At 46.1% G+C, this 13,870-nt stretch overlaps 1 protein-coding gene, 1 long non-coding RNA gene and 1 pseudogene across 2 annotated transcripts; 2 read left to right on the top strand and 1 right to left on the bottom strand.

Annotated features, from left to right (window-relative positions):
• The first annotated feature begins 5,325 nt into the window (after window positions 1-5,325).
• LOC125548110 lies at window positions 5,326-6,756 on the top strand (annotated as a pseudogene).
• A 621-nt stretch (window positions 6,757-7,377) lies between these two features.
• LOC125543179 lies at window positions 7,378-10,363 on the bottom strand. The gene is made up of 4 exons (XM_048706432.1): window positions 9,996-10,363; window positions 9,126-9,638; window positions 8,816-9,041; window positions 7,378-8,717 (listed from the first exon to the last, which is right to left on the bottom strand). Exons 2-4 carry the CDS (start codon window positions 9,636-9,638, stop codon window positions 7,756-7,758), a joined length of 1,701 nt encoding a protein of 566 aa, XP_048562389.1. The 5' UTR covers window positions 9,996-10,363; the 3' UTR covers window positions 7,378-7,755.
• Window positions 10,364-12,298: 1,935 nt separating this feature from the next.
• LOC125548109 lies at window positions 12,299-13,233 on the top strand. The gene is made up of 2 exons (XR_007300903.1): window positions 12,299-12,672; window positions 12,763-13,233. It is a non-coding gene; the product is annotated as an uncharacterized LOC125548109 (long non-coding RNA).
• Window positions 13,234-13,870: the final 637 nt, after the last annotated feature.

The raw sequence follows: 13,870 nt of genomic DNA, 5'->3' as shown, positions 1-13,870 counted from the left end.
GGCCATCTAATAACGATAACAGCGGAAGGCTTGGAAGATAAGTGAGTCCATCAACTCCAACGGCATCACTAAGTATAGAACCACGACCTAAAAGTCCTCAATCGTCGTCTGAAAAGTCTGCAACATTAACGTTGCAGCCCGAAAACGGGTCAGCACATGGAATATTACAGGCACAGGAACCTTTTATTTAAACGTTTATCATTTCATACGTGTATATGAGTTTTCCATTGAATCACATATTCTAGGATAATAGTAGTTATAGCATAAAATATGAAAGCTCTTTAATTATTAATATGAAAATATAATAATACCAATATTATTGTCTCTATGACATATTTCCAACACCTTCTGCCTCAAAACGAGTCCTTAGGTCGCCGGCAGCAGCCGGCCACGGCGTAGCCACCTCACGTCTCCACCGAGGACTTGGGACGCCGACATGACCAATCTGGCTCCTTCAGATCTTGGCGGCGGCAAAAACGGGAGGCCCCTGCCTCCCTTCCCAAAACGCCCCTGCCACCTCCAGCCACCCAATGACACACCGATCGTTGAGCCGCAACCACTATCCATCCGGATTTGCCTCCAGCCACAACACTCAGATCGCAAAAGCAGAGGAGGGAGAGGTCCAACATCGCTGTTGTGCCTTCACCTCCACGAGCAGAATACCGCGACAGAGGTGGACGCCCGCAACCAACGCCGCCCTCTGCCCGCACCACGCGGGAGCCAGATCTGGTCAAGCCGATGGCACAACCGTCACGACCGCCATCATTGACCACCGCTCGAGCTCCCCCACCTCACCGCCTGCCATACGACTGCCATGACACCGTCGTCAAGCATGCCCGTGTGTCGCCGTGCTGCAACGCCCGATGCCCAGCACAACATCCAAGGCGCAGTCACCTCGGCACGCGCCAAGGACCCCGCACGAGGAGAGGAAGACTCCTTGCCGACGCCGACATGGCCGGTCGCGCCCTCTAACGGCGGCGAGGGAGGGGGGGAGGGGGGAGCCCCGGCAGCGAGGCTAGGGTTGGCCTCATGGACACCCGCAATAGCGCCGCAGGACGTGGGGGCAAAAAAGTGTTTATACACCCCGAAAAAAAAAATGTATACGATTTTACATTGCCTAAACTCCTTTGTTTCACACGGTTACGGCAGGGGACACCTATATGCCAGCCAATTGGCACAGGCACGCCTACATTATCCGGGACTCCGCTCGCCTGTTTGAAAACCAAATCAGAATCACGTCCAAATTCATACACAATGAAACGTACTCCAATATCACCAAGGTCAAATAAATACGGAGTACCTGCAAGAGACTGACAGCTCTCACCATAAGACGAGTCCATTATCACCAACAGACCGACAGCGCGTATCAGCTGTCCCTTGTCTCTTGCAGCCATGCCTCGTCCTCCTCCTGCAGCATCATGGCTGCAGATTTGTGCACGGATCCTCGTTCCTCTTCTGGTGACAATGGTGTTTATGGGGCTCGTCATAGGGTTCGCGGCTGCGTCGTCGCTGCAGACGACGGCAGGGGTGGCGACTGATGATCACCGTCACCAGGGCCACACTGTGTCCGTTACTGCGGTAGCGATGGGCGTGAACGTGCCAGGACGGACGTCGGAGATCGCGTCCGGCCACGGAGGCGCAGATCGGTGGCCGCGGAAGACGGGCGGCGTTGTCCTTAAGTCGCGGCGGCCGTTGCCGCCGTCCGGCCCGAGCGACGGGATACACCCTTAGCGCCGCTAGGATCGATGTACGTCCACGACGACAGGCAGATGCGTGCGAAGGTGACCATGAGCATGGTTATGTATATAGCCTACACGTTCCATCAATGGATCGTTCTTCTCGCTAATCATTATAGCTTAAGACGTGGTGTTCGTCTCTTGTCTCGTGACTACGTTGATTGTACATATCAAGGTACCAGCTTGCACGTATAGAATGAAAATTTCAGTGTTTACGTTTTTCATACAACGGTTCTATGTTGACCATGGCTATGGTGCTACATCAACTATGTTAGTATTGATATGTAGTTTCAGGTGAATGAGATTTGAGATCCATGCAATTTTTTCAGATTTTTTTACATGTTATCTCATTTAATTGAGACTTGGTCAAGTCTCGGCCAACCGAGACCTATCTATACCTAACCCCGCAAAAAAAAACTGATTAGCAAAAGGAAAACGATCCCCACCGACCGACCAGCCAGGCGCTCGCGCCAGTCGCACATCAACCGTCTGATCGATTTAGATCCAGTGCCCACATGTTCTTCCTGGGCACACACTTTACTTAGCCCTCTTCTCCTTCACTTGTTTTCTCAATGCGTTGATCCCACCTTCTCTCCCTCACCATCGCTCATCCTGTGCAGGGCGTCAATTTCTTGGCCATGCTCTACCCCGCCGGCCTCCTCGTCATCCACCCCCCTCCCCACGGAGATGCCATGAGCCCGTCCGCGCCACCCCCGCGACGCGCACAGTGAGCTACACTTGATGGGGCCATGGGCCACGTGATCTGTGAAGGCGGTTTCCATGGGATGCAACAACCAACGCCACCCGTTGTTGGGTGCTACAACCAACATGTGCCGGAGATGGAGACGACATACACAAGTGGTACAACCGGTGACCGACGATTTTGGAGCGAGGTGCTATCGGCACAGTGGCTAGTCGAGTGTGTTGCAACCGACAACTGGGAAAGCTACAACTCGTGACAAAAAAAGCTTCAGCCGAAGGGACGATGGAAGATCGAGGCGGCCATCGCGCATCTGTGGAAGCTGCAGCCGACGCTTGAGAAAGCCACAACCGATGATGACGAAAGCTGCGACGAGCCACTATGCAACTCGCGAAAGTTGCAGCTGGTGATGGAAAAAAATTCTGCCAACGACAAAAAAAGGTTCCATCAAGACGACACAAGCTGATGACGGTGAAAGCTGCAACCGGCGATGGCGAAAGTTGTAACCGGCTATGGCAAAAGAAGTGTCCATGATTTTTTAGTGGTAAATCAAAACTTTATTGCAAAATAGCAGCTCGGTTTACAGGAATAACAAACTGGTCATTGGGTAAACCCAACCACAAATGGCGACCAACATCTAACAAAGTAGAAAATTTAGCTAAATTATGTGCATCAACATTTATAGTATGGCTTTCAAAAATGAAATCATAGATTGTGAGTTCTGTGCCCGAGCGATTGCACTATACCTTCCTTCAGTTTCATTCTTTATCTCCGCCACCACTGATTTATTATCAGACGCAATAACAACTTTATCGAGGGACAAGTCCAGCGCAAGCGCTAGAGCTTCACGGCAAGCGAGTGCCTCCAATGTTGTCGGGTCTAAAATGTCGGTAAATACCATAGCTGATGAATCCAAGAAGAGGACTGTGTGATCACGGTAAACTGTAGCGGATGCACCACTATTATCATTTCTTGCAAAACCTTCGTCAACTTGTATCTTCGCCACCCCGGGGCTCCGCACTGTCCATTTTGTTGTACTTCTCACCTGCATCCCACCAGTAGCTGGATGCGTTGCTTTACAGGGCTCAGTGTCCATGTGTAACAAGGTTTTGTTTGGGGTTGTTCCTTTTTTTTTTGGCAAAGTCTTAGGCAGCTTGAGATTACCGTACCTATTTTTTTGGAGTTTGAAAAAGTTTTGTACGATCGCATTTTTTACGGGAGCACCTGTTCGGCGCTTTAAGCACCACAGAGCGAACCACCGTTTATGCGCTCGCTTGATGGGTCAACCATTGATTGCCGATTGACTGCTAGTTGACTTCCAAAAAAAATCAGAAAATCTAAAAAAGTTTACGAATCAAAAAAACTTCACAGATTTGAAAAGTTCACTTAACTTTGAAAATAAGTTCAAGAATTAGCGAAAGCCGCGTATTTGAAAAAGTTCATTCAATTTTAAAAAATGTTCATGGATATGAAAACATTTCATCAATTTTACAAAAATCATGGATTTTGTGAAAAACTTCATGGAAAAAAGTTCATCGATTTGGAAAAAAATCGCAGATTTTAAAAATATCACTTAAAAAAGTTGTTAAAAACGTGTAACGAAATTTGTGTCCATGTGTAACAGGGTTTTGTTTGGGGCAGTTCTTTTTTGGGCAAAGTCTTAGGCAGCTTGAGATTACCGTATCTATATATTTTGGCCCTGAAAAAGGTTTGTGGGATCACATTTTTACAGGATCTCCTGTTCAGTGCTTTAAGCGCCCCAAAGCGAACCGGCGCTTACCGCTCGCTTGACGGATCAACCATTGACTGTCGACCGGCTGCCAGAAATTCAAAAAAAAACAAAAAACATTAAAGGCATTCAAAAAAATTACAAATTTTAAGAAGGTCCACAAATTCAAAAAAGTTAATGAATTTTGAAAATAAGTTAATGAATTCGAGAAAGTCGTGTATTTGAAAAAAGTTCGTTTGATTTTTAGAAATGTTCACAGATATGAAAAAAATCATCGATTTGTAAAAAAATCATGGATTTGTGAAAAAGTTTCACGGGTCTGAAAAATGCACATCCATTTTGGAAAAGTGTTTCATCGATGTTAAAACAAATTCGCGTTTTTTTAAAGAAAAATCACTTGAATAGGTTGTGAAAAAACTAAAATAGTTCATGGATTTGAAAATTTTCATGCATTTGAAAAGTTCAGGAATTCAAAACAAACTTCATAGAATTTTAAGAAAAAAAATCAAATTGGAAAAGATTCACACATTTGAATTTTCCTGAGTAAAAATAAGGATAAATGAAAAAAATAAATAATAAGAAATATAAGGAACAGAACAGAAAAAGGCAAAAATCGAACAATAAAAACAAAGAGCAAAAAACCTGGAAAAATCCGATCAAAAAGCTTCTCTAAACCGGCCAGAAGGTAACTCGCTCATGTTAAATGGGTCGGCCCAACTAGTCAAAATGGATGCGCCCAATAGAGGATCTGGTGGTATCTTTTACTGTTTCTTGTGCAAATCAAAGTGGCCCGTGATTCTTAACTATTTTGTGTGGGTAACTAACACTTTAAAGAGCGGCCATGGGCCTAAGGCCTCGACGGCTCGACCACGTTACCCACCGACCACAATGGGTAGCACCCAAAAAAAAGGGATTTCCAAAAAAAAAACCCACCACAATGGGTGGCTCACAGAGTTACAGTGCTGTATTTCTCAAATGTTGTCACTCTCTGTCCACGTGGCATAGCAGCTAGTGGAACGCTGCATGGTGACAGGTGGCACACTAGGCAGTGGTGCACTGCATGCTTCGCCCTGGGGACCTCGAGCCTCCTGATTCATGTGAGCGTGTGCAGTGGACCCTATATATCAGGCCATGCTTCATCACAGAAGGATGTACCTAACCTTGCAACAAAGTTCAGTTGAAAACCACCAGCAGTCTGTGCCCATGGCGACCTTCTCCTACGAGGAGCTTCTGCAGGCGCACACCGAGCTCTGGGACCTCACCTTCGGCTACCTCAAGTCCATGGCGCTCGAGTGCGCCATCAAGCTCGGCCTCCCAAACGCCATCCACCGCCGCGGCGGCGCCGCCACGCTGCCGGACTTGCTCGACGCCGTTTCCGTCCCGGGGAGCAAGAAGGCGCACCTGCCTCGCCTCATGAGGGTTTCTCGCCGCGTTCGGCATCTTCACTGCCGACGCACCCGCTGCAGGGGAGCGCGCGAATGGGGAGGCGGCGGGCGCCGTCTACGGCCTCACGCCGGTGTCCCGCCTGCTGGTGGACGACGCCGGCGCCAACGGGTCGTGCGGGAGCCTCTCGCCGTTCGTGCTCTCCCAGACGACCAAGTACCACGTGAAGGCGGCCATGCACCTGCCGGAGTGGTTCGTGAGCGACGACGGCGCGGCCGCGGCGGAGATGCCGTTCCGGACGGCGCACGGCACAGACCTGTGGGGCGTCATGGACCGCGACCCCAAGATGAACCAGGTCTTCAACGCCGGCATGGGGTCCGACACCCAGCTCGCGATGGACTTCGTCATCGGCAACTACGGCGACGTGTTCGACGGGGTGACCTCGCTGGTCGACGTCGGCGGCGGGACAGGCTCCGCGGCGAGGGCCATCGCCAAGGCCTTCCCGCACGTCAAGTGCTCCGTGCTCGACCTCCCCAACGTGGTCGATTCCATCCCGCCCGACGGCGTGGTCGAGTACATCTCAGGCGACATGATGAGCTCCATTCCGGCGACCGATGCGGTGTTCCTCAAGGTACGATATATAGTTGCCATGAATGCAGATCTTGTGTTGGGGTGAACGATTGCTCTATGCCAACGTAATTTAAACGTTCATATTGCAGTACATCATGCATGACTGGAACGACGAGGACTGCGTGAAGATCCTGACGCAGTGCAAGAAGGCGATCCCCGAATCAGGCGGGAAAGTGATAATCGTGGACATAGTGGTGGGATCTCCTTTGAAAGCCATGCTCGAAGCCCAGGTCTCGTTCGATCTGCTGATGATGGTGATCACGGGAGGCAAGGAGCGCGACGAGCATGAGTGGCGCAAGATTTTCATGGACGCGGGGTTCAGTCACTACAAGACGAGGCCCGTTTTGGGGTTTATGGCCATCACCGAGCTGTATGCTTAGCCATGCATGCGTGATTACAGCTTATATCTGCTGTAAAGTGTTTGTAAGCGTTGGTCCTCTGATGTTCGTCGTGGTTGTGCAGCCCCAAAGTGTCTTTCTGCAGCAACGATTTGTTCCTACGCCTTTAAAGGCTCCCATATTTTGTATGATCTGTCGCTAGGGTATATGCACTTAATAAAATTAGCGTTTCAAGTTATTCTTTGGCTCTATATTAGAGGTTTTTGGATTGAGTTTTGCTCGATGCTGATGGTCTCGTGTACACAGTACACAGACGTGGATGTACAGTGCTGTATATGTTTAGGATGGTGGCAACTTCGCCAAATATGGTGGGAGGTGGCTGACAGTTTTGTGGCAGATGGAAACATACTCTGGCCACTAAGCCCACCAGTTCAATTTGTGGCTGTCAAACTGAAGATAGTTTTCATGCTCTTGTGTCCTGCAGTAAACCAGGAGGTTTACGGCATGTGGTTCACAAAGTTTGGGAAAGCTTCCTCTAGGTGACCATCACCTGGATCACAGTACATCACTACCAGGCCATGAGTCTCCATTGCAATTGGTGCCCTGCTCTAGAGGGTTGTTTCAAATTACTAGTTTTGATGCTGGCTAATTTCAAAGCACAACCAAGTAGGAATGTGTCAGTGCATCCTAGTGCTGCAAAAGAACAAGTAGAAGGGAATTACACACAATTAAATGATTTCTTGGGACACTGGGAATATGAGGCAATAAACTACTCTACGCTTCAGAGTAAGCATGATTGTCATCGAAAAAGATTCAGAGAAAACCAGCACCCATGAGAACACCGGAAAGAAACAACTTACATCAGCACCGAAAATTCAGGCATTCGTACATAAACAAACGCTAGCGACAATTTATCTGATTCATGCATTGAAAATTCAGTTCACAGCATCACTATCTGTCCTATATGCTGAAATTCAGATCAGCCAATAGGATATACATCGAGTATAATTTGCAACGAGCATCAGGTCCTATCCGGAGGGTGACTCAGTGCATAGCATGCGCATGAAATATTTACAAGGTCAGGGTCAGCCCTAGTTCCGTTGTAGCACAACAAACATAAGGGATAGCATACCCTGTTGAGAACACACATGGACACAGCACCGCCATACCGCATAGTGGTTGTCTCTATTTGGCAACAAAAAGCAGTGTTACCACATAGTTCAAATATAAAAGTAGGTTTTACTCAGAAAGGTGGTTCTCGATATATCTAGCTACCCATGTCATTTTGTTGGACATGCTAAGTTTGTTGAATGCTCTAGCAATTGCAGGATTCTCAACTAGATGCGCATAGTAATGGGTAAGATGCGCCTCTTCAAATCCAGGGAGATCCATCAAGTTACCCCAAAGATCTTCAGGGACATCTGTATCTACACATTCAGATTTCTCTATAGCTTTGGCAAGGTTATCAAGGGTGGTCATCAAATGCATCAGCTCGTCATCATTGTTTACCTTGGCCCTTTTCGATGCTTTACTGCTAGAGGAATCACCATTCTTCCCCCATTCGGGAATAGGAAAAGGCAGTGTAAACTCTTCAACACTAGCAGCAAAAGTGGCATTTCCTCCATTGGCAATTTCATTCTCGGTCACATCTGCAGCAAGAAGCTCATCCACACTCTTAGTGTATACATCAGAAGCCATACCATCACCGAAGATTGTGGCCATCTCGTGATAGTAAGCTGGAGTGTTCGAGAAGTCAGCATCATTGCGGTGATAGTTTTGATGGTCTTCCCACATTTTGTCAGCAAGGGCTTGTCTGAACTCAACCATGTGCCTATGGTCATGGGCTTGCTCTCTCTGAGGACTAGGGAGTTTTGGTTTCCAATTAATCTCCGGTATAATGAAACAATCAGTGCCTTGGGAAAGAACCCAGTTGTGGAGGATGACGCAAGCTATCACAACATCCACTTGAGTAGCGGAGGGAAAGAATGGATTTGCATCATCAAGAACTTTAAATCTTCGCTTGAGTGATGCGAATGCACGTTCTACAGGTACTCGTAGAGATGAGTGCCTAAGATTGAACAATTCCCTTGCATCTCGCACATGATTGTTCCCCCACTCAGTTAAGTGATATCTCATGCCGTGGAAAGGTGGCAAAAATCCAGGTTTGGCTCCATATCCGGCATCCACTAGGTAGAATTTACCTATCATGTCAGGAATACGCATGAGCACCTAAGGTAGTATTGTGTAATAAGTAGTATTAACTCTATGTGGACATATCATGATAGAACAAATTTATTACCTTGAGGAGCACATAAGCCGTTCTCACACTCTATCGCATCCACTAAAACAGCATTATCGTGTGCAGATCCCTCCCAACGAGCCAGCACATGTGTGAAACGAAGGTCAAAATCAATTCCTGCCATCACATTTTGGCTTGCAACTAACTTCTTACCACGGAAGGCGGTCTCCACGTTCTTACAGGAAGAAGCCCGTATCTGTGTACAATCAATGGCTCCAATACAATCCTATATGATCAGAACGCCCCGAAAGAATTAGTAAGTACACAGTTTCTACGCTAAACAATAACATAGCTGCGCATGGTCATATACCTTGAAATATGGGTCCCATCTTGGGTCACCAGCAATTCTGGTTGGGGTCTCCAATGATGGTGGCCTGATAAACTCATCCCTTAGCTGAACTATAGCATGGAGGACTAGTCCAAAATAGCGACTAACCGGTTCACCTGACCTATTAAAAATAGCACTTACAACCCTATTCCGAAGGTTGTGTCCTACTGTGATCAAGAACATGGCGACTTGCTCCTCAACACATATATGAACAGTATCACGGAGCAAAGAGCGTTCCCTCAAAACTTGACACAGCCCAAAGAAAGAAGCTCTCGTAAGCCTTAACGTTGTCTGACAAGTTATATCATCCTTGTAAATCTGGTTATTTAGAAAGGCAATCCTTTTCTTGTCCCTTGCCTCGATTGGGCCATAGGAAATACTCTCTTTCTTTCTCTGTAATCTCGGCCGGACATACAGCATGACCATACACGAAGCCACGGATGCAGCGGCCTTTATAAGCATCAGCCTTCTTCTCTTGAACCTCTCCTCGTCCATCTACAATGCATTTTGACAAATGTAGAAAAGATGCTATGAATTGTAAAGAACAGTAAAAATACAGAAGAATGTACTAAATGCTAACAGTAACTTAAGCTTTGCCACCTACAGTCCATACAGGAGAGGTTGGTTTCAGGTTCGAAAGAACAAGAGGTGTATGCTTACAACAAAAATAGACTAGCAGCACTTGACAGTTCATGGTTCAATGCAGAAATGTTGTGAACAATATGAAGGTATACATACACATTATCCTCATCATTAGTAACAAATCCAAGTCATTATCCATCAATGTAGGAACAGTCACAAATCCAAGTCATTATCCATCAATGTAGGAATCGAAGAATTTGGATTACATACCTCGGGCTGGAGCAACTGGTGCAAAGGGCTGGAGCAACTGGTGCAAACTCTAGGCGAGGGAGAGTGGATTCGGGGGAGAAGCAAGGGGCAGACGCCAGCCCCTGGTCGCTAGTCGCCTGCGGCCTGGGGGTGCGGGAGGAGGTTAGGGGCGGCGGCCTCCCTGATCGTGTGGGAGAAGGATGGCCGCACGCTAATGCGCGAGGGGGAGGGCTAGAGGGGGAGCGACCGGTGGGAGCTGAGCACCTCGCCGCTGGCCGCCGTCCGCGGGGCTCCGGTCGCTGGGGGGCGGAGGTGGTTCGGGCCTTCAGGGAGGGCTCAGGGCCGGCGCGTGCGGGGGACTGGGGGCCGGTCGTAGTTCCGGTTCGATCGTCTTCGCCCGAGTCGCATAGTGATAGTGGTCCCGCATCTCCCTGGAGTTTTTTTTTTGAGTATTTCGGCCTTGAGGAACCAGCTAGCTAGTGGTGAAAATGAAATAGCTACCGGCGAAAAGGAGCGGAATCAATATTGCTCCGCATCTTATTCTCAACTTTATTTCTTCTTCCCAAGTCTGAGGTCGGATGCGAATAGTGTTGGACAAGTTGTTAGACAATATATCTTCACAAAAAGTTGTTAGAAAATATAGATAGAATGCTAAACAAGCTGAGTACAAACATTCTCAGCTATTCGCAAGAAAAAAAATAGCACGCTACAATAAAATAGCATCGACTTCAAAAAATGTTATTAGCATGCTATATCGTGCTATAGCATGTTATTAGCGAGACGTTGTACATTGATATATTTAGCGAGACCATTCTCAATACGCTATAGCGTGCTATTTTTTTTTTACTAATTCATGAAAAAGTCAATCGTATAGGAGTACATCATATCAAATAGTGATCATTTGACCATAATATTTCCAATTCAGTACGCAAATCTAGCTTGTAGATACAATTATACTTGTCGAAGCAGGCTTTCATCTAGGAAAATTCGCAGGGGCATGCACCTGCCGAGCCGTACCCGGCCACACGATTATCTCGCGATCCGCAAAGTTGTTGGATTTCACACGAGGACACACCTGGTTTTAAGTTTTAGTTTTTGAAACTTGTGTTTTTTTGTTTTTCTTATCAAGTCTTAGTAGGTGAAACTTAAGAAAGTTTTCAAAACTCGTCAAAATGTATTCAAAATTGGTATTATTTGAAAGCCCATGTCACAAGAAACATGAATATGAAGATGAAACTTAATTTAGACTTACAGTTCAAAAGATTTGAAAGATCGAAATTGAAAGCCAAAAAAATGGGGTCAGTGCCCCTGCCCCTCTACCTTTATATATAAAAACCAAAATGTCAAGCCGACAGTCAAAAGTCTCCATACAAATATGTCGAACACTTCCTTACACAAATAACCATCCTCTCTCCTCGTCTTCTTCTATGAAAAAATGACTTATACAAACAACAACAAAATCGAGACAACCTACATAGAGTCAACTACACCAGAGGTACACATGTCTATACTACTATATAGTATACCAATCTTGAATTTGACCTGTAGCATCAATCGTAACCGTTGGTTTGCTAAATCCGATGCCTGGGAGCAGCAGGATTCGCGGTGAACAGTGATCACAGCTGTCTCCACGGTGTTCTGGAACCATCACCTCACCCTTTCCAGATAAGAAGGCCCATACATGGTACCTCTTGGGCCATGTTGCAGATTAAGTAAATATGTGATGAGCCCAAGCAGATTGCAAGGAGAACGGGAATAACAAAAAACAAAGTACAAATTTCAAATTCTTCTATCTCTCATAATTGTGGTCTTGCGTACTAATCTACCTCTGCTATACTTATATTCAGCATTCTTATACCAAAACAAAAAATATTCAGCATTCTTATACCAAAACAAAAAATACCATGAATCCATTAGCATGTATATGAACTTTTTCGTTTTGCCAAAATTACTTCATTAATTTTAAGACGTGCATTGCACGTGCATAAATACTAGTATGTATAAAACAAGCATGTGTACCACTGGTGTATGTTTACCTCTGATTTATTTCACATGTATGTATAAAGCAAGTATGTATATCTCTAATGTATTTGACGCAACTTAGCTAGAGCAAACGCTGGAAATGTATACTCTAAGAAATAATAACAAGTAAATAAATGGATAGCCTAGAAACTTTTATCTACTACTGGTTGGAGAGGTTCCCTCCTGGCGGGCTACTTCGGCTCTGCGGTGTCTTTGTGCAGCGTGCAGATGTTTGGGGCGTGCATCCAAGCCTACCTACGAATGGTTGTTGGTAATCTTTGATTGGAGGGACGCGGAGTAATTGGTCACGAGCTCATATGAGCTCGTTATCTAGGTCGTCGATAAGCTTCTCTGGATCTGCGCTATTTTCCTGTACCCGCGTGTGCGGTGCTCCAGAAATAGAGAACTGTAGGTAAATATGTAGGCTGCAATGGTGGGTGGTGGGCCATTGCGACGGGGCAGAGCAGACGGCCGTCAGTCGTCGGGGAGCCGAGCCGTGGATCAGAATAGGCGTTCCCGTCTGATCCATGGACCGGAAAGTTCGCTTTTCCGTCTAATGGTTGCAGACCGGAATTGAATGCAGGATCGAGTCATTTCGAAGCTGAGGACTACGGGATAGAGGGAAGGAGCGCCGGCAGCGATACACCACGGAGTTTCTGATGCAGCCCATTGGCAGGTACGTGGATCTCTGCTTTCCCGGCGATGCCGTCTCCGTATTAGCCTCTGCTTTAGCTGATCCATAGGATTGTTTTTTCCCAACTTTCAGATCCACTCTGCTTGAAGAGGCAGGGGAAAGTTTGGTGCCGGATCCTGCAGCTCTGGGGTGGGGGATTTTGAGGTGGAGGCACAAATCTTCTTGGGGAAGAAGACGGCGGCAGATAGAAGAGAGAGTTCGCCGCTGATATCCGAGTTAGCCCCCAAGCCCTGGGGTGGAACAAGAAGTTAGTCATTAACAACCTGCATTCCATTAGAGATTCAGTCGTTTAGGAAATTAAAATAGAAATGACCAAATAAATCATGTATATGTCAGTCTGATTCAGAAAATGAAACTAGAGATTTAGAAAATTCATGTTGTATGTGCGTGTGTTTGTAGGCTGACTGCTGTCTGCATTTAGAAAATTCATGCTATATGTGATGTGTTTGGCGGGCTGATTGCTCTCTGTAGTCAGAGAAATTAAAGATTTATGTGCTGCTATTTGCAGGCTGTTTGCTCTCCTCATTCATAAAATTCATACTATATGCCTGTGTTTGCAGGCTGATTGTTCAATGCAATCAGAAAATTCATGCTGTATGTGACCGTGTCTGCAGGCTGAAGATTGGTACTGCTGCACCGAGCAGAACACCGTGCCCAAATCGTATAAATGCGTTCGAGAAGGCTGTCAGTGTCACAGCCCTAGAAATCTTTTGTAATTAGTGGCATTGCATCCATGCATCATTTTCATTTTCAATTAATCTTGAAATGGGGATGCTTAAACCCTAGTACCAAATGAATCCAACTAGGTCAAAATAAAATCTTTTCCATTGCACTCAAAATGCCCTCTAAAAATGTTCAACATTTTTGGATTGAGGTGGAAGCATCTATCAAAAAATGGTTTACATTTTTGCAGGACATCTTTGGGCTTTGAATTAATTCAAACATATTTGATTTGGAGCTATTTAAATGCTATATATATATATTTTAAGTGCTCCAAAAATGCTAGAAGTTTTTATGGGTCATCAGAATAACTCAGACAGCACCCCTAATTATTTCCAGGATTTTATTAAATGGTTTAGTATTTTACTAAACCAAAACAGAATAAAAAAATAGAAAAGCAGAATCAGCAGAGAGAGAGAGAACAGCACCTGGGCCTCTTACCTGGCACCCACCAAAGCCC

This window comes from Triticum urartu, chromosome 3, assembly GCF_003073215.2.
Source record: "Triticum urartu cultivar G1812 chromosome 3, Tu2.1, whole genome shotgun sequence".
Taxonomy (NCBI): Eukaryota; Viridiplantae; Streptophyta; class Magnoliopsida; order Poales; family Poaceae; genus Triticum; species Triticum urartu.
This window is presented reverse-complemented; position numbering and strand designations above follow the sequence as displayed.